General features: G+C 46.7%; 1 protein-coding gene across 1 annotated transcript in view; it reads right to left on the bottom strand.

Annotated features, from left to right (window-relative positions):
- LOC109878030 (arf-GAP with Rho-GAP domain, ANK repeat and PH domain-containing protein 3) overlaps positions 1-23,950 on the bottom strand; it is a 61,733-nt gene that overhangs the window by 22,252 nt on the left and 15,531 nt on the right. The window contains exons 2-12 of the mRNA XM_031789587.1: positions 15,850-17,003; positions 15,701-15,738; positions 14,470-14,552; positions 14,085-14,158; positions 13,594-13,830; positions 3,863-3,932; positions 3,635-3,755; positions 2,289-2,580; positions 1,801-2,000; positions 1,141-1,226; positions 637-819 (exon numbers count right to left, since the gene is read on the bottom strand). Of these exons, the coding sequence (XP_031645447.1) occupies positions 637-819; positions 1,141-1,226; positions 1,801-2,000; positions 2,289-2,580; positions 3,635-3,755; positions 3,863-3,932; positions 13,594-13,830; positions 14,085-14,158; positions 14,470-14,552; positions 15,701-15,738; positions 15,850-16,922 (2,457 nt within the window). The 5' untranslated portion in view covers positions 16,923-17,003. The remainder of the gene's footprint in view (positions 1-636; positions 820-1,140; positions 1,227-1,800; positions 2,001-2,288; positions 2,581-3,634; positions 3,756-3,862; positions 3,933-13,593; positions 13,831-14,084; positions 14,159-14,469; positions 14,553-15,700; positions 15,739-15,849; positions 17,004-23,950) is intronic.

Here is a 23,950-nt window from a genome sequence, read left to right as displayed (position 1 = left end):
TTTTTACTGAGAGAGAGCAGACAGCCCTGTGTTTTTACTGAGAGACAGAGCAGACAGCCCTGTGTTTTTAGTGAGAGACAGAGCAGACAGCCGTGTGTTTTTACTGAGACAGAGCAGACAGCCCTGTGTTTTTACTGAGAGACAGAGCAGACAGCCCTGTGTTTTTAGTGAGAGACAGAGCAGACAGCCGTGTGTTTTTACTGAGACAGAGCAGCCAGCCGAGACAGATAGTAATTTAATTATTATTTCATAACAAACTAGAAATGTTCTCCATTCGTACACCTTGTAGACAAATAATAAGAATATAGCCTATATAACACACCACATGTAGCCTGGCGGCTAGGAGCGTTGGGCCAGTAACCAAAAGGTTGCTGGATCAAATCTCTGAGCTGACAAGGTAAAAATCAGTCGTTCTGCCCCTGAGCAAGACAGTTAACCCACTGTTCCTCGGGCGCCATGGATGTCGATTAAGGCAGCCCCCCCCCCTCTCTCTGATTCAGAGGGGCTGGATTACATGCAGGAAGACACATTTCAGTTGAATGCATTCAGTTGTACAACTGACTAGGTATCCCCCTTTCCCCTCGATCCTCTTATAGCAGCTGAACATTTGAAAGCTAAACAATGGTGTTCCTGTACCTTGAGCAGCTCCTCCTGTGTGTTGAAGTTGGGGTGGGGGTGCCGGTAGCGCCCCTCACGGTACTTATGGATGATAAACTCTCTCCGCTGGTCCGGTGTGGCGTCATGGTGTAACTCGTCAGCTGGAGATAACCTGGCCGCCCAGAACTCATTGGCTCGGTCGTTCCCCAACATTATGAAGAGCTGACGAACACACAAACGCATGACAGTTTCCACAACAACAAAAAACACAGAATAATCAGAACTCATGAGGTTCTGACTATATTCACAGTCTATCATCGGACTTTCAACCTAAAAATGTCCAAAACATATTTCAACTCTGTTCCAATATAATGGATTTGTTGGAGGTGAAAATGGTGAGAAGTCCTTGATACACAACAAAACAAACTCATTTTCAGTATCCCGGAAAATATTTGTTTTGCCACTTAACTAAAATAAACGTGAGCATTTCCCCTGACTTTCTCCCTTTCCCTCTCCCTGAAGAAGCCTTCTCGTTCCTCTCACCTGCACAATCTCATTGCTCCACACGCTGGTGTCCAGTTTCAGGCTCTGTACTTTAGACACCATAGTCCCCAGACCTCTGTGTTGACCTGCAGGGGAAAGGGGACAAAATACCTCCATAATCACTCTCCTGGTACGAGACAGTGTTGGTAGTGGTACGAGACAGTGGTATAATGTTGGTAACAGGACACTCAGGCGCTGCCTCGCTAGAGAGAACCACGACACAGTGAAATGATGTGTGTATTTGAAAAACATTTCCAGAGCAACATTTCACTCCACCTGGCACAGGTGGGCTTAAACAACACAGGTGAGAATGAAACTGTTGTGGCTCATGACAATGGGCTGATAGCATTGGCAGCTATTGGCCAGGTGTCTAAGTTATCTCATCAGTCACACTCACCAGATGGGACCCAAATCCAGCTAGGCCCTCTGGCATCAAACTGAAACCACTCTTTTAGGCAAGGGGCAACAGAGCTAGAGAGGGGGAGCCCGCCCCACCTATACAATAGTAGGGGAAACACTGTCTCACCTGCACAGTTCTTACAGATGACAACACAGAGGTTAATGGAGGCCCAGTCAGGGTTGACTGCTTGGCAGTCAGCACAGAGCTAGAGAGGGGGAGCCCGCCCCACCTATACAATAGTAGGGGAAACACTGTCTCACCTGCACAGTTCTTACAGATGACAACACAGAGGTTAATGGAGGCCCAGTCAGGGTTGACTGCTTGGCAGTCAGCACAGAGCTTATTAAACCTGTTGGACCAGATCTTCTCAGCCACCTCGTAGTCAGACAAGGTCTCTGCTATGGACTCCTGTACAGCCTCCATCCAGTCCCTCTTATCCCGCTCAGATTCAGCTGTGAAACTACAGGGACAATCAATCAAACACAATTGTCTCTGTTGTCAGGGATTCAAAAAAACAACAGTGTAGGAAGTTTATTTAACTAGGCAAGTCAGTTAAGAACAAATTCTTATTTACAATGACGGCCTACACCGGCTAAACCCGGACGATGCTGGGCCAATTGTGCGCCGCCCTATGGGACTCACGGGTGGAAGTCCGGGAGCCCAGAGTGATGATGAACAGAATGTATTTGTTGACAAAACTAAAGAAAAACGGTATATAAGTGTTATTCCCACGTCAGTAAATACGAACCTGAATGTTTTGTAAGGTGTGATGAGGTCAAAGCTCTTTCCTTTGCCGTCTCTGATCGTAGCTCCTCTGGCCTCGATCAGTGTGATTCCAATCCCATTCCTAAAACACTGCTCAGTCTTGTACAGCCAGACCTGCTCTGTGTTGATGGCCACGTAGACTTTTGACTTGGTCCCTTTGAGCTCCAGAGGACCACTCCTCTGACAGTGGCTGCCAGGACCGAAGCGAGGGCGCCCGAACACAAGCTGTTCCTTCACCCTCCCCTGTAGGGTACTGCACCACTGATGTCTCTGCACTGAGAGGGGACAGGTAGAAAGATAATGGTTGGTTTTACAATTTGTATTATTTAAAATGAAAGATTTTTTTTTTTTTATGAAATTATATGGTAAAATGGTAATTACATAATATGTGAAATAATTGTTTGTGTCGTTTGGATTCAAAACCAAGCATCCTTTTGTATCAGTCAATTACCAATTGTACCAGAAAACTATCTTTTGATACCAAGTCATTTCCTAATAGATAAATACCAGAGGAATCAGTAGCCTAAAATCAAGTCATAAACTATATGTTTTTACTATGAGATTGTGACAGTAACTGATACCATGTTGATACCATGTTGTCTCTCAGAGACTATTTTTCTCATTTGGGTCATTTGAGTCTCCAGAGAAAAGAGGGTCCAACCTTTGTCCAACAGAGGTTATTATCACATAAGTTGTTTTCTGCTTCTATGGCTGCATCCCCAATCCTTCACACTTCTTCTAAATTACGCACTAGGACACTTCTTCTAAAGTACGCACTAGGACACTTCTTCTAAAGTACGCACTAGGACACTTCTTCTAAAGTACGCACTAGGACACTTCTTCTAAAGTACGCACTAGGACACTTCTTCTAAAGTACGCACTAGGACACTTCTTCTAAAGTACGCACTAGGACACTTCTTCTAAAGTACGCACTAGGACACTTCTTCTAAAGTACGCACTAGGACACTTCTTCTAAAGTACGCACTAGGACACTTCTTCTAAAGTACGCACTAGGACACTTCTTCTTCTAAAGTACGCACTAGGACACTTCTTCTAAAGTACGCACTAGGACACTTCTTCTAAAGTACGCACTAGGACACTTCTTCTAAAGTACGCACTAGGACACTTCTTCTAAAGTACGCACTAGGACACTTCTTCTAAAGTACGCACTAGGACACTTCTTCTAAAGTACGCACTAGGACACTTGGATTTAATAACACCTATCCAATGCTTTAAAATCCACGATGGGAAATTGGGACAACTAATGTCTGTAGTTGCTTGTGTGTGAGATTTTAATTGCTTGTTGTTGTTGTTAAGTGCTTTGTTTACCTTCATTATCAGCCCGGAAGACAAACGTCCTGTGACTTGTCACTATCTCAAATTTATTGTCTTTGGCCATGCGGGCCATCTGTATCGCAGCCAGAGGGATCACTCCTTTGGGGTACGCGTCCTTGGAGACAATAGTAAAGGAGGAGAAATACTGGTAAAGAAACAAATATTGTAATGAACAACGCTGTTTATGTGATACAGTCCATCATTCAGGAAAAAAAGGCCTACCTTTTCACTGCCGAAGTACAGCAGATTTTTGCCATCAAACTTCACATAGCGTTTCTGGAATACATAGTTCCTAGAATGCCAAATACAAAAATGATCAGACTGTCATACCACTGCTGTAAAAAAAAATACATTAATAAATATATATACATGAGTTGAAGTCGGAGGTTTACATACACCTCAGCCAAATACCTTTAAACTCAGTCTTTCACAATTCCTGACATTTAATCCTAGTTAACATTTCCTGTCTTAGGTCAGTTAGGATCACCACTTTATTTTAAGAATGTGAAATGTCAGAATAATAGTAGATAGTAGATATAATGATTTATTTCAGCTTTTGTTTCTTTCATCACATTCCCAGTGGGACAGAAGTTTACATACACTCAATTAGTATTTGGTAGCATTGCCTATAAATTGTTTAACTTGGGTCAAACATTTTGGGTAGCCTTCCACAAGCTTCCCACAATAAGTTGGGTGAATTTTGGCCCATTCCTCCTGACAGAGCTGGTGTAACTGAGTCAGGATTGTAGGCCTCCTTGCTCACACACGCTTTTTCAGTTCTGCCCACACATTTTCTATAGGATTGAGGTCAGGGCTTTGTGATGGCTACTCCAATACCTTGACTTTGTTGTCCTTAAGCCATTTTGCCACAACTTTGGAAGTATGCTTGGTGTCATTGTCCATTTGGAAGACCCAAATGGACTGACTGATGCCTTGAGATGTTGCTTCAATATATCCTGCCTCATGATGCTATCTATTTTGTGAAGTGCACCAGTCCCTCCTGCAGCAAAGCACCCCCACAACATAATGCTGCCATCCCCATGCTTCACAGTTGGGATGGTGTTCTTTGGCTTGCAAGCGTCCCCCTTTTTCTCCAAACATAACAATGGTCATTATGGCCAAACAGTTCTATTTTTGTTTCATCAGACCAGAGGACATTTCTCCAAAAAGTACGATCTTTGTCCCCATGTGCAGTTGCAAATTGGAGCAGTGGCTTCTCCTTGCTGAGCGGCCTTTCAGGTTATGTCGATATAGGACTCGTTTTACTGTGGATATAAATACTTTTGTACCCGTTCCTTCCGGCATCTTCACAAGGTCCTTTACTGTTGCTCTGGGATTTATTTGCTCTTTTCGCCCCAAAGTACGTTCATTTCTAGGAGACAGAATGCGTCTCCTTCCAGAGAGGTATGGCAGCTGCGTGGTCCCATGGTGCTAATACTTGCATACAATTGTTTGTACAGATAAACATGGTACCTTCAGGCGTTTGGAAATGACTGAACCAGACTTGTGGAGGTCTACAATTGTGGAGGTCTTGGCTGATATATTTTGAATTTCCCCATGATGTCAAGCAAAGAGGCACTGAGTTTGAAGGTAGGCCTTGAAATAAATCCACAGGTACACCTTCAATTGACTCAAATTATGTCAATTAGCCTATCAGAAGTTTCTAAAGCCATGACATAATTTTCTGGTATTTTCCATGCTGTTTAAAGGCACATTCAACTTAATGTATGTAAACTTCTGACCTTCTGGAATTGTGATACAGTGAATTAGAAGTGAAATAATCTGTCTGTAAACAATTGTTGGAAAAATTACTTGTGTCATGCACAAAGTAGATGTCCTAACCGACTTGCCAAAACTACAGTTTTTTAACAAGTGGTTGAAAAATGAGTTTTAATGACTCCAACCTAAGTGTAAGTAAACTTCCGACTTAAACTGTATATATAAAATAATAAGCAGAGCTCAGTTGAGATATTAACTGTTTATCATTTAACAAGAAAGACAAAAACAGAGAAGCACAGTGGGAAAAGGAAGGGGGGGAAAAGACACGAAGCAGAGACGGTGCTTTCAGAAAGTAGTCACACCCCTGAGTCAATACTTTGTAGAAGCACCATTGCCAGAGGTTACAGCTGTGAGTCTTTCTGGGTAACATGCTGACTATACCGGGCATGCATACATGTTGATTCTTTCCACCCACACACGATCAGGACACGCAAGTTGAAATATCAAAACAAACTCTGAACCAACTATATTAATTTGGGGACAGGACTAAAAGCATTAAACATTCATGCCAATTTAGCTAGCTAGCTAGCTCGCTTGCTGTTGCTAGCTAATTTGTCCTGGGATATAAGCATTGGGTTGTTATTTCACCTGAAATGCACAAGGTCCTCTACTAATGAATTCACAGATAAAAAGGTCAACCTTGTTTGTTTGTCACCTCTCCTCCTTCATGATTCTTCTTGTTCAGCCTTTATATTGGCAACCAACATTAAAAGGTGCTTTACCACCACCAACTGGAATGGAGTGTACACCTCAGTTCACCTTTCAATCACCCACATGGGTATATGCTCCTAAAAACCAATGAGGAGGTTGGAGAAATGGTACTTGCAGTGCGTCAAGCATCACAAATAGAACCAAGTCCTATTTTTTAGCAGCCGGTTATGCAGACGCTCGTTGACGTGGGGGAGCAGTGTGGATGTAATTATTTAATAATGTGTACATGTATTGTGCAGCGCTCGCACACTTAACGTGAGATCTTTGCACACCTGGATTGTACAATATTTGCACACTATTCTTTAAAAAAATTATTCAATCTCTGTCAAGCTGGTTGTTGATCATTGCTAGACAGACATTTTCAAGTCTTGCCATAGATTTTCAAGACAATTTAAGTCAAAACTGTAACTAGGGCACTCAGGAACATTCAATGTTGTCTTGGTAAACAACGCCAGTGTATATTTGGCCTTGTGTTTTTGTCACGGTTCATGAATCCACTGCCTCCCTCTCTCTTTCTCTCTCTCTCTCTCTCTCTCTCTCTCTCTCTCCCGTGTTTGTGTGGGCGTGGTTCCCAATCTCAGCCTGATTGTCTGTGCCAGCTGGAATCACTTATCTTCCCTTTATATGTTCTGTAACCAGTGTTTCTTGTTGTCAGATCGTTGTTACTTCTCTGAGTTTGTGTCGTGTGTCCGTACTCATCTCTCATCGCCCGTGTGTGGATTATCTGCTGTGCTCCCTCCTACACATCCCTACACACTCCCCTGGATTTCTCAGCACGCTATCATCGGAAGATGCGCCCTAGTCCCTGGGTTGGATTCCGTCTGAGTAGAGTCAGTCTGTCCTGTTGCTGCTGTAAACTGTATTCATTAAACCATCGTTGCTTGCATCTTGCATCCGCCTCTGTATTGTCACAGAACGATCTGACCAGACCATGGATGCAGCGAGTTCAACGAGTCTGACCGAATTCATTTCCCGCAGTATCACGAGAATGGATCAACAAGAGGAGAACATCTCCAGCACAGGTCAGGCAGTACAAGGCCTTGTGACGCAGGTATCCCAGCTGACCCAACAATTACAACATCTGAGGGGTCTCGCTGCGCCATCTACACCGGCAGTTCAACCCGCCCCGCCAGAGCCGGATTCCCAGCTAGAGCCACGGCTACCGACACCAGAGGGTTATTCAGGTGATCCTGACTATTGCAGAGCTTTTCTTACGAGATGTTCCATGCAATTCTCGTTGCAGCCACGGACCTTCAACCGTGAACAGTCTAAGGTAGCATTCGTACTCACACTGCTATCAGGCAAAGCGGCTCTTTGGGGAACGGCGGTGTGGGCGAACCAGGACCCATGCTGCACCTCTTTCCAGACACTCTCCGAGGAGATGAGAAGGGTCTTCGATCGGGCCGTGGCGGGTAGGGAGGCGGCCAGACTACTCGCTGACCTTCGCCAAGGAGACCGTTCAGTATCGGAATACTCCATCCAATTCCGCACTCTGGCCGCAGAGTGTCAGTGGAATGAGGAGGCGCAGTGGGACATGTTCCTGCATGGGCTGGAGGACCGGATCCAGAAGGAGATTTATGTTCTGGACCTTCCCAGGAATTTAAATGGACTAGTGGAACTAGCCTTGAGGGTCGACGCTCGTCTGAGTCGTATTGGCCACCGAGCATGCCCTAACAGACCGTATAACGACACGGAGGGCTGGCATGCCAGCGGCGGGAACACGGCCAGTTCAGCCTCCGCTCACGAACCCATGCAGCTGGGGAGAGCTCGCCTCTCCCGGGAAGAGAGGGAGAGGCGGAGATCCCAAGGACTCTGTCTCTACTGTGGTAGAGCGGGCCACTTTATCCACTCCTGCCCGGTAAAAGATCAGGCCCGGTAGTAAGCTTGAGGCTACTATCGGGTGGTGTCACCACAGAGAAGACCTCATCATCTACTCTCCTCCCGGTAAGACTAAGATGGGCCACCCACACGCACGACACCCAAGCCTTACTGGATTCAGGAGCAGAGGGTAATTTCATGGACTTCAAGCTCGCTCACAAACTCCAGATTCCTATCACCTCACTCTCGCACAAGATATCCGTCAACGCTCTCAATGGTCAAGAACTCCCTAACATTTCTCACACCACTGAACCTATCACACTCATCACTTCTGGCAATCACACTGAGACACTATCATTTCTACTCATGGACTCACCCATTGCACCATTAGTTCTCGGACACCCTTGGCTCACCCAACACAACCCCAGAGTTGACTGGGGTCATAACTCTATATCCATGTGGAGTAACAAGTGCCTTGAGTCCTGTTTGGTGTCTGCTTGTTCGTCTGTGTCTGATTCTGTGTTTCTAGAGGAGGCAGTGGATTTGTCTAACGTGCCCGTTGAATACCTCGACCTGAAGGAGGTGTTCAGTAAGTCCCGTGCTGCTTCTCTTCCTCCGCATCGTCCCTATGACTGTGCAATAGAATTATTGCCAGGTGAGTCTCCGCCTAAAGGCAAGTTATATTCACTCTCTGTTCCTGAGAGGGAGGCTATGGAGAGATACATCTCTGATTCTCTGGCATCTGGATTCATTCGTCCTTCCTCTTCTCCAGCGGGGGCCGGGTTCTTCTTTGTGGGGAAGAAGGACGGTTCTCTGCGTCCTTGCATTGATTACCGTGGGTTGAATAACATCACAGTGAAGAATACCTATCCCTTACCGTTGATGTCCTCAGCCTTTGAAAGGTTACAGGGAGCATCCGTGTTCACTAAGTTGGATTTACGGAATGCATATCATTTGGTTCGCATAAGGGGGGGGGACGAATGGAAGACCGCGTTTAACACCCCCAGAGGGCACTTCGAATATTTGGTCATGCCTTTTGGGCTATCCAACTCCCCAGCGGTTTTCCAGGCACTTGTCAATGACGTGCTGAGAGATATGATTGATCAGTTCATATATGTTTACCTGGATGACATACTGATTTTTTCTTCTTCTCTCCAGGAACACGTTCAGCACGTCAGACGAGTGCTTCAGAGGTTGTTGGAGAATGGACTTTTTGTCAAGGCGGAGAAATGCATTTTTCATGCACAATCCGTTCCATTCCTAGGTTACATCGTCTCGACTGAAGGTATTCGCATGGATCCTGACAAGGTTAAGGCTGTGGTGGATTGGCCAAGCCCAGATTCCCGTAAGGCCCTACAGAGGTTTCTGGGATTCGCCAATTTCTACCGGCGTTTCGTTCGCAACTTTAGCCAGATAGTCGCTCCTCTTACCGCCTTAACCTCCCCCAGAGTGACGTTCAGGTGGTCCGATACAGCCGAGGCTGCATTCACCAAACTCAAGAGCCGCTTTGTTTCGGCTCCCATCCTCATTGCTCCCGATCCCTCGCGTCAGTTCGTGGTGGAGGTGGACGCTTCAGAGGTGGGGGTAGGTGCGGTACTTTCCCAACGTTCCTCTTCTGACGACAAGATGCACCCTTGCGCGTTCCTTTCCCATCGGTTATCACCTGCGGAACGCAACTACGACATTGGCAACAGAGAGTTGTTGGCAGTGAAGTTAGCACTGGAGGAGTGGCGCCATTGGTTAGAGGGTTCGGGGGTACCTTTTATAGTTTGGACCGATCACAAGAATTTAGAATATATCAGAACCGCCAAGCGACTCAACTCCAGGCAGGCGCGGTGGGCACTCTTTTTCGGACGTTTTGACTTCTCTCTCTCGTATCGCCCGGGTTCCAAGAATGTCAAACCCGATTCCCTTTCTCGCATTTTTGACCATTCCGAACGCCCATCCACTCCCGAGTGCATCCTACCCGGGACCCTAGTGGTCTCCACACTCACATGGGAGGTTGAATCGAGGGTCAAAACGGCCTTAGAAGGGGTAACGCCTCCGCCCGGTTGCCCGCCTAATCGGTTGTTTGTGCCGGAGGGGTGTCGGTCCGATGTTATTCGGTGGGGACATTGCTCCAACGTAGCGTGTCATCCAGGAGTCAGCCGCACTAGCTTTTTGGTTAAGCAACGCTTTTGGTGGCCACTGATGGCTCGTGACATTCACAGTTTTGTCTTGGCTTGCTCGGTTTGTGCCACTGGGAAGACTTCTAATCGACCCCCAGATGGGTTACTCCAACCGCTGTCGGTCCCTTCGAGACCCTGGTCCCACATCGCGCTAGATTTTGTTACCGCCCTCCCGCCCTCCCAGGGCAAGACGGTTGTTTTGACCGTGGTGGACCGGTTCTCGAAGGCGGCTCATTTTATTCCCTTGCCTAAATTACCATCTGCCAAGGAGACAGCGGTAACTGTCGTGGATCACGTCTTTCGCTTACATGGCCTGCCGATGGACGTAGTTTCTGACAGGGGGCCCCAATTTGTGTCCAAGTTTTGGCAAGAGTTTTGTAGGTTACTGGGAGCGAGTGTCAGCCTGTCTTCAGGGTTTCATCCCCAGAGCAACGGTCAAACGGAGAGGGCCAACCAAGATTTGGAGAGAGTGTTGCGATGTTTGGTTTCTAAGAATCCCTCTTCCTGGAGTCAACAACTCTCTATGGTTGAGTACGCTCACAATTCGTTGCCAGTGGCAGCCACGGGTCTCTCTCCGTTTGAGTGTAGTTTAGGTTACCAGCCACCTATCTTTCCCAGTACGGAGTCCGAGGTCACTGTTCCCTCCGCTCACGCTTTCATCCAGAGGTGCCGTCACGCATGGAGCAGAGCCCGTGAGACTCTTCTCCGGGTGGGGGCGCGCACCAAGGCTAAGGCCGATCGCCACCGGTCGAAGCCTCCGGTATACGTCGTTGGCCAAAGAGTGTGGCTTTCTACTAAGAACATTCCACTCCGATCCGTTTCGAACAAGCTTGCCCCCAAATTTATCGGCCCGTTCAAAGTCACCAGGATCATTAGTCCGGTGGCGGTCCGGCTCAAGCTTCCTCCGGCGTATAGGAGTATTCATCCTACCTTTCATGTGTCTAAAATAAAACCTGTGTTTCAGGCACGCATTAACCCGCCGGTCCCGGTTCCCCCGCCGCCACGACTTGTTGATGGGGAACCCACCTTTTCTGTCAATCGTATTTTGGACTCTAGAAGGAGGGGACGCGGATTCCAGTACCTGGTGGACTGGGAGGGTTACGGCCCGGAGGAGAGAAGTTGGGTACCTGCTAGGGACATTCTGGATCACTCCCTTATCGATGATTTCAATCGACAGGTAAATTCGCCTGGGAACGCCAAGAGGCGTTCCTAGGGGGGGGGGTATTGTCACGGTTCATGAATCCACTGCCTCCCTCTCTCTTTCTCTCTCTCTCTCTCTCTCTCTCTCTCTCTCTCCCGTGTTTGTGTGGGCGTGGTTCCCAATCTCAGCCTGATTGTCTGTGCCAGCTGGAATCACTTATCTTCCCTTTATATGTTCTGTAACCAGTGTTTCTTGTTGTCAGATCGTTGTTACTTCTCTGAGTTTGTGTCGTGTGTCCGTACTCATCTCTCATCGCCCATGTGTGGATTATCTGCTGTGCTCCCTCCTACACATCCCTACACACTCCCCTGGATTTCTCAGCACGCTATCATCGGAAGATGCGCCCTAGTCCCTGGGTTGGATTCCGTCTGAGTAGAGTCAGTCTGTCCTGTTGCTGCTGTAAACTGTATTCATTAAACCATCGTTGCTTGCATCTTGCATCCGCCTCTGTATTGTCACAGTTTTAGGTTGTTGTCCTGCTGAAAGGTGAATTTGTCTCCCAGTGTCTGTTAGAAAGCAGACGACCAGATTTGGCTCTAGGATTTTGCCTGTGCTTAGCTCTACTCTGTTTTCTTTATTCATCCTGAAAAACTCCCTAGTCCTTGCCGATGACAAGCATATCCATAACGTAATGCAGCCACGACTAAACTTGAAAATATGAAGATTGGTACTCAGTGATGTGTTGTTGTTGGTGTAGGATTTGCCCCGAACATAACGCTTTGTATTCAGGACATAAGTGTGTGTCATTTAAAATAAACTTTAAGTGCCTTATTGCAAACAGGATGCTATATTTCTATTCTTTAAAGGATTCCTTCTTTTCACTCTGTCATTTAGGTTAGTATTGTGGAGTAACTACAATGTTGTTGATCCATCCTAAGCTTTCTCCTATCACAATCATTAAACTCTGTAAATGTCACCATTGGCCTCATGGTGAAATCCCTTGAGCAGTTTGCCTCCTCTCCGGTAACTGAGTTAGGAAGGACGCCTGTATCTTTGTAGTAACTGGGTGTATTGATACATCATCCAAAGTGTAATTAATAACTTCACCATGCTCAAAAGGGATATATTTTTTATTTTGAGCCATCTACCAATAGGTGCCCTTCTTAGCGAGGCATGGAAAACCTCCCTGGTCTTTTTGGTTGAATTTGTGTTTGAAATTCATTGCTCAACTGAGGGACCTTACAGATAATTGTATGTGTGGTGTAAAGCGAGGTAGTCATTCAAAAATCATGGTAAACACTATTATTGCACACAGAGTGAGTCCATGCAACTTATTATGTGACTTGTTAAGCACATTTTTACTCCTGAACTTATTTAGGCTTGTCATAACAAAGGGGTTGAATACTTATTGACTCAAGACATTTCAGCTTCTCGTTTTTAAGTAATAAGTAAACATTTCTAAAAACACAATTCCACTTTGACACGATGCGGTGTTGTGTGTAGGCCAGTGACACTAAATCTCAATTTAAATACATTTTAAATTCAGGCTGTAACACAACAACATGTGGAGAAATGTAAAGGCGTGTGAGCAACTTTCCCTCTAAACTGGGACTGCCGCACAGAAGAAATATCAGCCTGCAGAGAGAAACACGAGATGAAACTTCCTTCAACTTTCTAGAGTTATCCCCATTAGTTAAGACTATACATGTTCAGTCACCTCCTTGTCTGAAGGACAAGTGGATAAACAGGTTAATGTCAAGCCCTGCATGTTGATTTCAAAAGTCTCATGGAATGTAGACCTACATTGAACACCACACATTGCTGCTACTGTAGTCTGAATGACAGAACAGCTATTGCCATGTTAAAATGTTATGTGATGCTTTTTCTCCATTGTTTTTGATGGTAGGTCACTCTGGTAGGACTACATTATAATCAAATAGCCACAGTAGCCTACTTGACCACTGTTAAAACTGTAACTTAAAGTAGGTACAGCCTCAAGTGTTCACAGTAAACGTGCGCAGGAAGTTGCACAGAATTGTCATTAACATTCAAGTTTGTGCTCAGCAGACCAGAAATGTGCTCAGCGATGATTTTAGTTTTTTTAAGCGAACATCAGTTGAGAATACTTTCTGAAGGTATATTATATATATATATATATATTATATGCATATGAACTTTTTAGCATTTAGCAAGAAACACAAGAACATTGGAGAAACACTGTGGGGAAGAAGAAGTGAGAGACACACCGGTTTGAGAGGACAGGCACGAGGCAGAGACAGACCCTCAGAAGGGAGGAGAAGACGGAGGAAGGCAAGGAGGACCAGGACCAGGCATACCCTTGTGGTGATAGCTTATCCAGCCAGCCACAGATGATGGGTTCAGTCTGCTCAGAGAGAGAGGTGTAGCTGGCGTAGGGTGATATTGTCTGGTCCTCATCTGGCTCCGAGGGGTACAGGTTGGGGGGTAAGGAGAGGCAGAGAGGGGGTGGTGCTGCCTCTCCTACTGTGCTGTAGCCCTGGGACTCACTGTGGAGGGCGTGGGACAGACGTTTGGCCCAGGAGAGTTTGGGTGTCCTGCATTGTAAAAACAGTCTCTGTAACTGATTGATGCATTTGTAATAATCTTGACTCCAGCCTCTTTAGGTTTCTCTAGTGTGAGAATATGGCAGCAGGTACCAACATTGAATTGAGAAGATGGAGCGCAAATAACATTTGAAATCTACAGCAGACTATTTTCTCTCTATGGCTGTAGTCAGAGTTGTGTGAAAAGATGTTTAAAATTGGCAAGCCAGTAGCCTTATCCACTCCTCTAGACACAATAATCTTACCCATGATCCTCTCCGTGTTTCTCTTCCACCGCTCTTGTCATTCTGGTCTTTCCTTCACATCGGGTCCTTTCCGCCTTTGAGAACACAACATGGATAACACATTCATCAATGTCAGGAGAGCCAAAGTGACCACAAACACAATATAACTCTGATGGGTTTTTGTAACCTGATAACAGACCCAGGTCCCAAATGGCACCCTATTCTCTATACGGCACCATATTCAGCACCCTATTCTCTATATAGTGCACTACTAGGGGCCCATAGTGCCATTTCAGACACCATTTGATGTTTCCTGAAAAGCCTATAGGGTTCTGGTCTTAAAGTAGTGCACTACATAGGGAATAGGGTGCCATTTGGTACGCATGCTCAAGAGTCCCAGTCTCACCTCAGAGTGCTGCAGTGGTCGTCTGGTCTGGAAGACCGTTTCACAGTAGGGACTGATCTCCTCCTCTGGGTCCTCCATGGGGACTGCAGTGGAGGAAGAAATGCCATATTATAAGCTTTGTTATAAGTCAATGTATGTCTATAGTATAGAAAACAGTGTAGTGTAGAAAACCAGTCCCTCTCCTGAACACTAACTCACGCCCCTCTAACTCTGGAAACAAATAGCCTACCTTCCCCCTCAACTCTGCCTGACCCTCTGACCCTGCAGAGGCGGGGGATTGGTCCCCATTGGAGAGCTCCAATTACATGCTACACACAGTGACCTCTGATTGGGACATTTGACCGCCCATTCCCCACCTTTGACCCTGCCCACCTGCATCTCCTCAGGGCATCTGTCCAATAGGCAGGTGGGACCGGAACAAGTATAAAAGCCCAGTCCAGCCCAGTCTGGGCTCAGTCTTCAACAAGCAGTGGCAGAGTGAGGAGCATAAACCTCTGTCAGGCACATCAACAGCTGGGTCACAAAGCCATGGACCATTTCTCCTGCAGCCCTGAACTCTCCCATCACACCCTGAACTCTCCCATCACACCCTGAACTCTCCCATCACACCCTGAACTCTCCCATCACACCCTGAACTCTCCCATCACACCCTGCATCACACCCTGAACTCTCCCATCACACCCTGAACTCTCCCATCACACCCTGAACTCTCCCATCACACCCTGAACTCTCCCATCACACCCTGAACTCTCCCATCACACCCTGAACTCTCCCATCACACCCTAGCGTTAGGGCACTACTGACCAACAAAACTAGCACTAAAACTAGCACTAAAACTAGCACTAAAACACTTCCACCTAGTCCACTTCCTGTTTGCAGTGTCTGTGTGTGTGCCGGTCTTGTGTGTGGCCATAAAAGTGTGACTTGTATCCCTGTCTCCTACTGGTCATTTTCGTCCTCTTACCGGGACACCTTGACAGTTATATCTAAACCAGCATCTCTATTGAAGACCACCATGCTCTTTTTCAACCAGCTGTAAAGAATTTAAACTGGATACTAAAGTTTAAGCAAAAAGTAAAGTTTGAGCGATGCAAAGTGTTACCAATTTCTTCAATGACCTTGATTTTAAAAAACAGGTCAAGGGTCATTTATAGGGCTAAAGGGTACACAGTTATAAGGTCTAACTAAACCAGCTGTAAGGTTACTTTCAGAAAGTGATAGGGACACTTACCTCCTTGGGACGATTCACGAGAGTTGTTATTTAAAGTGCTGCAGACACACAACACAAAACATTAGCTACACAAAACAATACTCTCTTTCGACGTAGGCCTACATTTCTACCTTATAGGAAAATGATATTGAAGTCAGACGTTGACCTACCCATTTCCTTCAGGAGAGGTGTGAATCTCTGGCCGTGGTGGTGTTTGAGGAGCGTTGCAGGGAATCCGTCCACTACTAGCTGCCGTGCCAGGTTTAGTGCCACAGTAGATCTCATTGGAGACCATCTCCATCGGGGAGCCAGGAGGGGAAGTAGCCAGAGAGGGGAATCCAGTGTCATCATAGGAGGATGAGGGAGGTGGGGTTGTCATGCACTGGTCCTGGTTTTGTTCAGTCCTTCCACCAGATGACGGTGGTGTGGATGTAGGTCCACTAAACATGGCTGGAGGGGTACCTCGGTTCAGCCGAGGGGGAACAGGGGGCTGGGGACCTCCAGAGTCTGAAGAGTTACTCAGCCTCCTCTCTCTCAGGCTTAGGCTGTGTCTCAGGGTAGGGGTAGGGGCAGGGTTAGGGGTAGGCCCCACCATCACTGTGTCAGTGTTAAATTCACCTGAAGCCAAACCTTCCAATATGGTGAAACAGAGAGATTCCTGAGACGGTTTCCTGGTTAGGGTCAGAACATGAGGATCTGGTGATGTCGGTGGTATGGGACAGGAGAGAAACCGGGCGGGTTCCGTTTTGTGTCTGTAAAACACTGTTCTAGGTTTTGGAACCGGTTTTATGACAACATTCCCATTGTACTGTTGCTGCTGTTCTGACCCGGAGTTCATCAACATGGATGGAATGTTAGGAACAGAATTATTCCGGAACGCTTCAAACGGAATGGCCCCAGTTCCGTCCCCTTGGTCAGACCTCGGCCCTCCTGATTGGATGGGTGTGGAATTAATGTCAGACTCAGACTGACAACGGTCCAATAAGGGCTCCAAGGGCTCTGATGTCAACTGATTATGATTGGTAGCCCTCTGAATGTGCTGGACAAGCCTCAGAATTCTCTTCCTGTGTCCGGTGGCAGTTACACCCAGCTGGATAAGAGCTCCATTGTCTAGGTGGCTGAGGTCCCTGGCCAAGAGGAAGCCAGACTGGCGGAAGGTCTTCAGGTATCGCTCCAGGTGGATCGCAGCCAACAGGGTCTCAACGTCCGTGTTTCCATCTATTGTTGCCATAACAACGTACATACATGGGCTAGGAGGGGGCCTTCAGCTGCTGTGGTCAAGACGACGGCCATCATGGATCTACACAGGGAGACTCCAATCCATCTGAAATGGAACACATTATTAAGAACTAGATAATAATATAATTCATGTTGAGTTAGTGTTCCATCTGGTCCATTGGTCTGATAAGAGAACTAAATTCACTACATCCCCATACTATAAATCAAATGAAAGTGTATTCGTCACGTGCACAGGATGTAGCGTGTGTAATCGCTACAGTGAAATGCTTACAGAGTAACACCGTAAACGATGAACACGTAACATGCAGAGTAAACACTGTAAACACTGTTAGACTCTAGCTTGAAATGTACCGATTCATGTTACCCTACTAGAACTCAATTCATTTACATGTAAACGGAATGTACAGTGGGGCAAAAAAGTATTTAGTCAGCCACCAATTGTGCAAGTTCTCCCACTTAAAAAGATGAGAGGCCTGTAATTTTCATCATAGGTACACTTCAACTATGACAGACAAAATGAGAAGAAAAAAAATCCAGAAAATCACATTGTAGGATTTTTTATGAATTTATTTGCAAATTATGGTGGAAAATAAGTATTTGGTCACCTACAAACAAACAAGATTTCTGGCTCTCACAGACCTGTAACTTCTATGGGGTTGAGATCTGGAGACTGGCTAGGCCACTCCAGGACCTTGAAATGCTTCTTACGAAGCCACTCCTTCGTTGCCCGGGCGGTGTGTTTGGGATCATTGTCATGCTGAAAGACCCAGCCACGTTTCATCTTCAATGCCCTTGCTGATGGAAGGAGGTTTTCACTCAAAATCTCACGGTACACGGCCCCATTCATTCTTTCCTTTACACGGATCAGTCGTCCTGGTCCCTTTGCAGAAAAACAGCCCCAAAGCATGATGTTTCCACCCCCATGCTTCACAGTAGGTATGGTGTTCTTTGGATGCAACTCAGCATTCTTTGTCCTCCAAACACGACGAGTTGAGTTTTTACCAAAAAGTTATATTTTGGTTTCATCTGACCATATGACATTCTCCCATTCTTCTTCTGGATCATCCAAATGCTCTCTAGCAAATTTCAGACGGGCCTGGACATATACTGGTTTAAGCAGGGGGACACGTCTGGCACTGCAGGATTTGAGTCCCTAGCGGCGTAGTGTGTTACTGATGGTAGGCTTTGTTACTTTGGTCCCAGCTCTCTGCAGGTCATTCACTAGGTCCCCCCGTGTGGTTCTGGGATTTTTGCTCACCGTTCTTGTGATCATTTTGACCCCACGGGGTGAGATCTTGCGGGAGATTATCAGTGGTCTTGTATGTCTTCATATATTTTCATATTCTGCTCCATGTTTCTGAGGAGAGAGGTGAAAGGCAATAGTTCGTCTCTGATAAGGCAGGCCGGGTGCGGAACTGAGGAGGAGTGCGTCTCGAGGTTAAATCAACAGATGACGCGAGAAGAAACCTCTGGGGAGGGGGGCCACAACAGTTACAGTAACAGGGCTGTGACTACACCAGCGAGAGGAACCAATTAAATTCCTACCTAGCAACAGAGATGTATTGGTTGTCTAGATGTGTAAAGGAGTTGACTCCGCCCAGAGGGCATAAATACATGCTCTTGTGTCATCATGTCTTTTGTCTTTGCAGCTGTATGACCCAGTGGGTGAATAAAATTGATTTGAGATTTTTCCTAGTTTGTTCAGAACCTAACAATACTGAACATGTAACATGCAGAGTAACACAGTAGACATAACATGCTATTAATAGCAGTTCAGTTAACTTCCAGCAGTGTGTGTGTGTGTGTATATATATATATATATCTCTATATTGATCACATTTGGTTTATTGACACATGTATGACCACTTGGTATGTAGAGACACCATCAGACCAGAGAAGGAAGAAGCAGGGGGATACGACACCATCAGACCAGGGGGATACGACACCATCAGACCAGGGAAGGAAGTAGCAGGGGGATAAGACACCATCAGACCAGGGAAGGAAGAAGCAGGGGGATACGACACCATCAGACCAGGGAGGAAGAAGCAGGGGGATACGACACCATCAGACCAGGGGGATACGACACCATCAGACCAGGGGGATACGACACCATCAGACCAGGGAGGAAGAAGCAGGGGGATACGACACCATCAGACCAGGGGGATACGACACCATCAGACCAGGGAAGGAAGAAGCAGGGGGATACGACACCATCAGACCAGGGAAGGAAGAAGCAGGGGGATACGACACCATCAGACCAGGGAAGGAAGAAGCAGGGGGATACAACACCATCAGACCAGGGGGATATGACACCATCAGACCAGGGAAGGAAGAAGCAGGGGGATACGACACCATCAGACCAGGGGGATACGACACCATCAGACCAGGGGGATACGACACCATCAGACCAGGGAAGGAAGAAGCAGGGGGATACAACACCATCAGACCAGGGGGATACGACACCATCAGACCAGGGAAGGAAGAAGCAGGGGGATACGACACCATCAGACCAGGGGGATACGACACCATCAGACCAGGGGGATACGACACCATCAGACCAGGGAAGGAAGAAGCAGGGGGATACGACACCATCAGACCAGGGGGATACGACACCATCAGACCAGGGGGATACGACACCATCAGACCAGGGAAGGAAGAAGCAGGGGGATACGACACCATCAGACCAGGGGGATACGACACCATCAGACCAGGGGGATACGACACCATCAGACCAGGGAAGGAAGAAGCAGGGGGATACGACACCATCAGACCAGGGGGATACGACACCATCAGACCAGGGGGATACGACACCATCAGACCAGGGGGATACGACACCATCAGACCAGGGGGATACGACACCATCAGACCAGGGGGATACGACACCATCAGACCAGGGGGATACGGCATCATCAGACCAGGGGGATACGGCATCATCAGACCAGGGGGATACGACACCATCAGACCAGGGGGATACGGCACCATCAGACCAGGGGGATACGACACCATCAGACCAGGGGGATACGGCACCATCAGACCAGGGAAGGAAGAAGAATGCAATAGGTTCATAGACAGAACACAGAGACATGAGAGAAATCGAATAAGGTAACAAAATGTGAAAACTGCAATTATTTGATGAATTCTGAATTCTATTGAAGGTGTGTACCATTTAATTGATGACAAGGCACCATTTCAAGTGTGTTTTTATTCAACATGAATTCAATAATAAGTTATACAAATGAATGGAGAAATAGAGTATCCAGGGATACAACAGCCTGCAGCTAGGGAGAGATGTGTCAGGGTTCTTTGAAAGCCTCGGTAGAAACACTTCCTGAGAAAGCTTGGAATGCGTTAAGTTTTAATGTCTACTTTTCCCTGGCTGGTGTGTTTTAGATCTGGGTTCAAATACTATTTGAAATCGTTCAAATGCCTTGACCATTTGCTCTAGCCTGCCTGGAGTCCCATAATGGGTAGGGTTTGCAGTTATGGGACTATTCTATTGGTTTATTACACTAAACATGCTCAATCAAGCACAGATAAAGTATTTGCAAAGATTTAAAATAGTATTTGGACCCAGGTTTGGAGTGGGTGTCCCTGTGGGTGACTCAGCTTGAGAACCCAGTCAGAACTAAAGAGAATCTCAAGGCTGACTGGGGCAGTTTGCCAGCCTCGTGAGGGGGAAGCACACAGCACAACACATCACACATATTCTAATAGGAGATTAGGATAGATAATAGTATTTTAATGAAACCCTTGGACAGATTAAGACAGATCGTATTTAATTAGTTATGGGCACCAGATCAGAATGTAAAGTCTTCCTACAGAACTACAGTTGGCTGTAGGAACTCTTTGAACTAAAGTGTAGTTCTACTTTAACAAGTAGAGTACAGTCCGATGGCAGCCATACTCGTATCATTTACACACTACTGAGCCAAGCCGTGCCGAGCAGAGCTGTACTCGGCTGGCCATGTTATGCATCCAGTCAGGTTTGGGTTTGACACAATAGTGTGAAAAAGGGTGATATCTAACCCTTAAACAGTGAGGAAGGAGAACTAGTCCTTCAGCATGTAGGAAGGCCGCAGGGGAATGGGAGGAAAGCTGCTGAAATGGGTCTGAGTCACGTCCTTCTCTTCCTCGGTCTCCACTCTGTAGGTTAACCTTTGCCTCCAGCCCACTGATACACACAGAGAAACACAGGACTCTGGTTGTGTGCTGAGAGCAGACCTGGGTTCAAATACTATTTGAAATCTTAACTACGTTGAGCATTTTGAGCCTGCTTCGAGAACCAGATGGACAGAGTTTACAGTTTTGGGACTGTTTTCCTGGTCCATTTAGCCAGTCAGTCAATCTCAATCAAGTACAGATGAAGTATTTCAAATTATTTTTTTCAAATAGAATTTGAACCCAGGTCTGGTGCTGAGCGCAGAGAGGCAGGAAACCTATGAAAAGGACTGATAACGTGTGACCTGAGGGAGGGCGGGAGATGGGTGAGAGGATATTGTCCCTCCCATCCCACTTCCCACTGCAGAAGGCATTCAGATAAATACCTGGTCGGGATGGAAGGGCAACATGCTGTTTCAGAACTGTAGTGGGCAGCCTGACATCATTATTAACATGCAGTAGATGCTATCTATCAATTTCCCCAGATGAAAACTACTGTAACCACATGAAAACTACCAACAACAACAAAGGGATGTGTGACATACCAATGTAACACCAAGACCACAACTTCTGCTTTGGTTGTTGAATGCAAGTCATAACAGAGGAAGTGATGCGTTGAATGCTGTCTGTTTGAGCTGCAGGCGCACAGCTAGAACACCCATGCATGCCCCACAAGACATGCCACAAGAGGTCTCTTTTTACAGTCCCCAAGTCCAGAACAGTGGACTTGGGGAGTAGGGGCCTGAGGGCACACAGTGTGTTGTAGATAAGTGGAGTAGGGGCCCGAGGGCACACAGTGTGTTGTAGATGTGTTGTAGATAAGTGGAGTAGGGGCCTGAGGGCACACAGTGTGTTGTAGATGTGTTGTAGATAAGTGGAGTAGGGGCCCCGAGGGCACACAGTGTGTTGTAGATAAGTGGAGTAGGGGCCCCGAGGGCACACAGTGTGTTGTAAAATCTGTGAATGTATTGTTATGTATTTAAAACTGTATGAACTGCCTTCATTTTATTCCTTCATTTACTCCTTTTATTGTTTGTCCCCAATGCCAAAGGGGGGGAGTTGCAGTCTACTGCAGAGATAGCCTGCAAAGTAATGTCATACTTTCCAGGTCCATACCCAAACAATTCGAACTACTAATTTTAAAAATGACTCTCTCCAGAAATAAGTCTCTCACTGTTGCCGCCTGCTACCAACCCCCCTCAGCTCCCAGCTGTGCCCTGGACACCATTTATGAATTGATCGCCCACCATCTAGCTTCAGAGTTTGTTCTGTTAGGTGACCTAAACTGGGATATGCTTAACACCCCGGCAGTCCTACAATCAAGGCTAGATGCCCTCAATCTCACACAAATCATCAAGGAACCCACCAGGTACAACCCTAAATCTGTAAACAAGGGCACCCTCATAGACGTTATCCTGACCAACTGGCCCTCCAAATACACCTCCGCTGTCTTCAACCAGGATCTCAGCGATCACTGCCTCATTGCCTGTATCCGCTATGGGTCCGCATTCAAACGACCACCCCTCATCACTGTCAAACGCTCCCTAAAACACTTCTGCGAGCAGGCCTTTCTAATCGACCTGGCCCGGGTATCCTGGAAGGATATTGACCTCATCCCGTCAGTTGAGAATGCCTGGTCATTCTTTAAAAGTAACTTCCTCACCATTTTAGATAAGCATGCTCCGTTCATAAAATGCAGAACTAAGAACAGATATAGCCCTTGGTTCACTCCAGACCTGACTGCCCTCGACCAGCACAAAAACATCCTGTGGCGGACTGCAATAGCATAGAATAGTCCCCGCGATATGCAATTGTTCAGGGAAGTCAGGAACCAATACACGCAGTCAGTCAGGAAAGCAAAGGCCAGCTTTTTCAAGCAGAAATTAGCATCCTGTAGCTCTAACTCCAAAATGTTCTGGGACACTGTAAAGTCCATGGAGAACAAGAGCACCTCCTCCCAGCTGCCCACTGCACTGAGGCTAGGTAACACGGTCACCACCGATAAATCCATGATAATCGAAAACTTCAACAAGCATTTCTCAACGGCTGGCCATGCCTTCCTCCTGGCTACTCCAACCTCGGCCAACAGCTCCGCCCCCACTGCAGCTACTCGCCCAAGCCTCCCCAGCTTCTCCTTTACCCAAATCCAGAGAGCAGATGTTCTGAAAGAGCTGCAAGACCTGGACCTGTACAAATCAGCTGGGCTTGACAATCTGGACCCTCTATTTCTGAAACTATCCACCGACATTGTCACAACCCCTATTACCAGCCTGTTCAACCTCTCTTTCATATCGTCTGAGATCCCCAAGGATTGGAAAGCTGCCACAGTCATCCCCTTCTTCAAAGGGGGAGACACCCTGGACCCAAACTGTTACAGACCTATATCCATCCTGCCCTGCCTATCTAAGGTCTTCGAACGCCAAGTCAACAAAGAGATCACTGACCATCTCGAATCCCACCGTACCTTCTCCGCTGTGCAATCTGGTTTCCGAGCCAGTCACGGGTGCACCTCAGCCACGCTCAAGGTACTAAACGATATCATAACCGCCATCGATAAAAGACAGTACTGTGCAGCCGTCTTCATCGACCTGGCCAAGGCTTTCGACTCTGTCAATCACCATATTCTTATCGGCAGACTCAGTAGCCTCGGTTTTTCTAATGACTGCCCTGCCTGGTTCACCAACTACTTTGCAGACAGAGTTCAGTGTGTCAAATCGGAGGGCATGTTGTCCGGTCCTCTGGCAGTCTCTATGGGGGTGCCACAGGGTTCAATTCTCGGGCCGACTCTTTTCTCTGTATATATATATATATATATCAATGATGTTGCTCTTGCTGCTGATGATTCTTTGATCCACCTCTACGCAGACGACACCA

Source organism: Oncorhynchus kisutch, linkage group LG15, assembly GCF_002021735.2.
Source record: "Oncorhynchus kisutch isolate 150728-3 linkage group LG15, Okis_V2, whole genome shotgun sequence".
Lineage (NCBI taxonomy): Eukaryota > Metazoa > Chordata > Actinopteri > Salmoniformes > Salmonidae > Oncorhynchus > Oncorhynchus kisutch.
The sequence above is the reverse complement of the archived record's forward strand: the minus strand, read 5'-3'. Positions and strand labels throughout refer to the sequence as shown.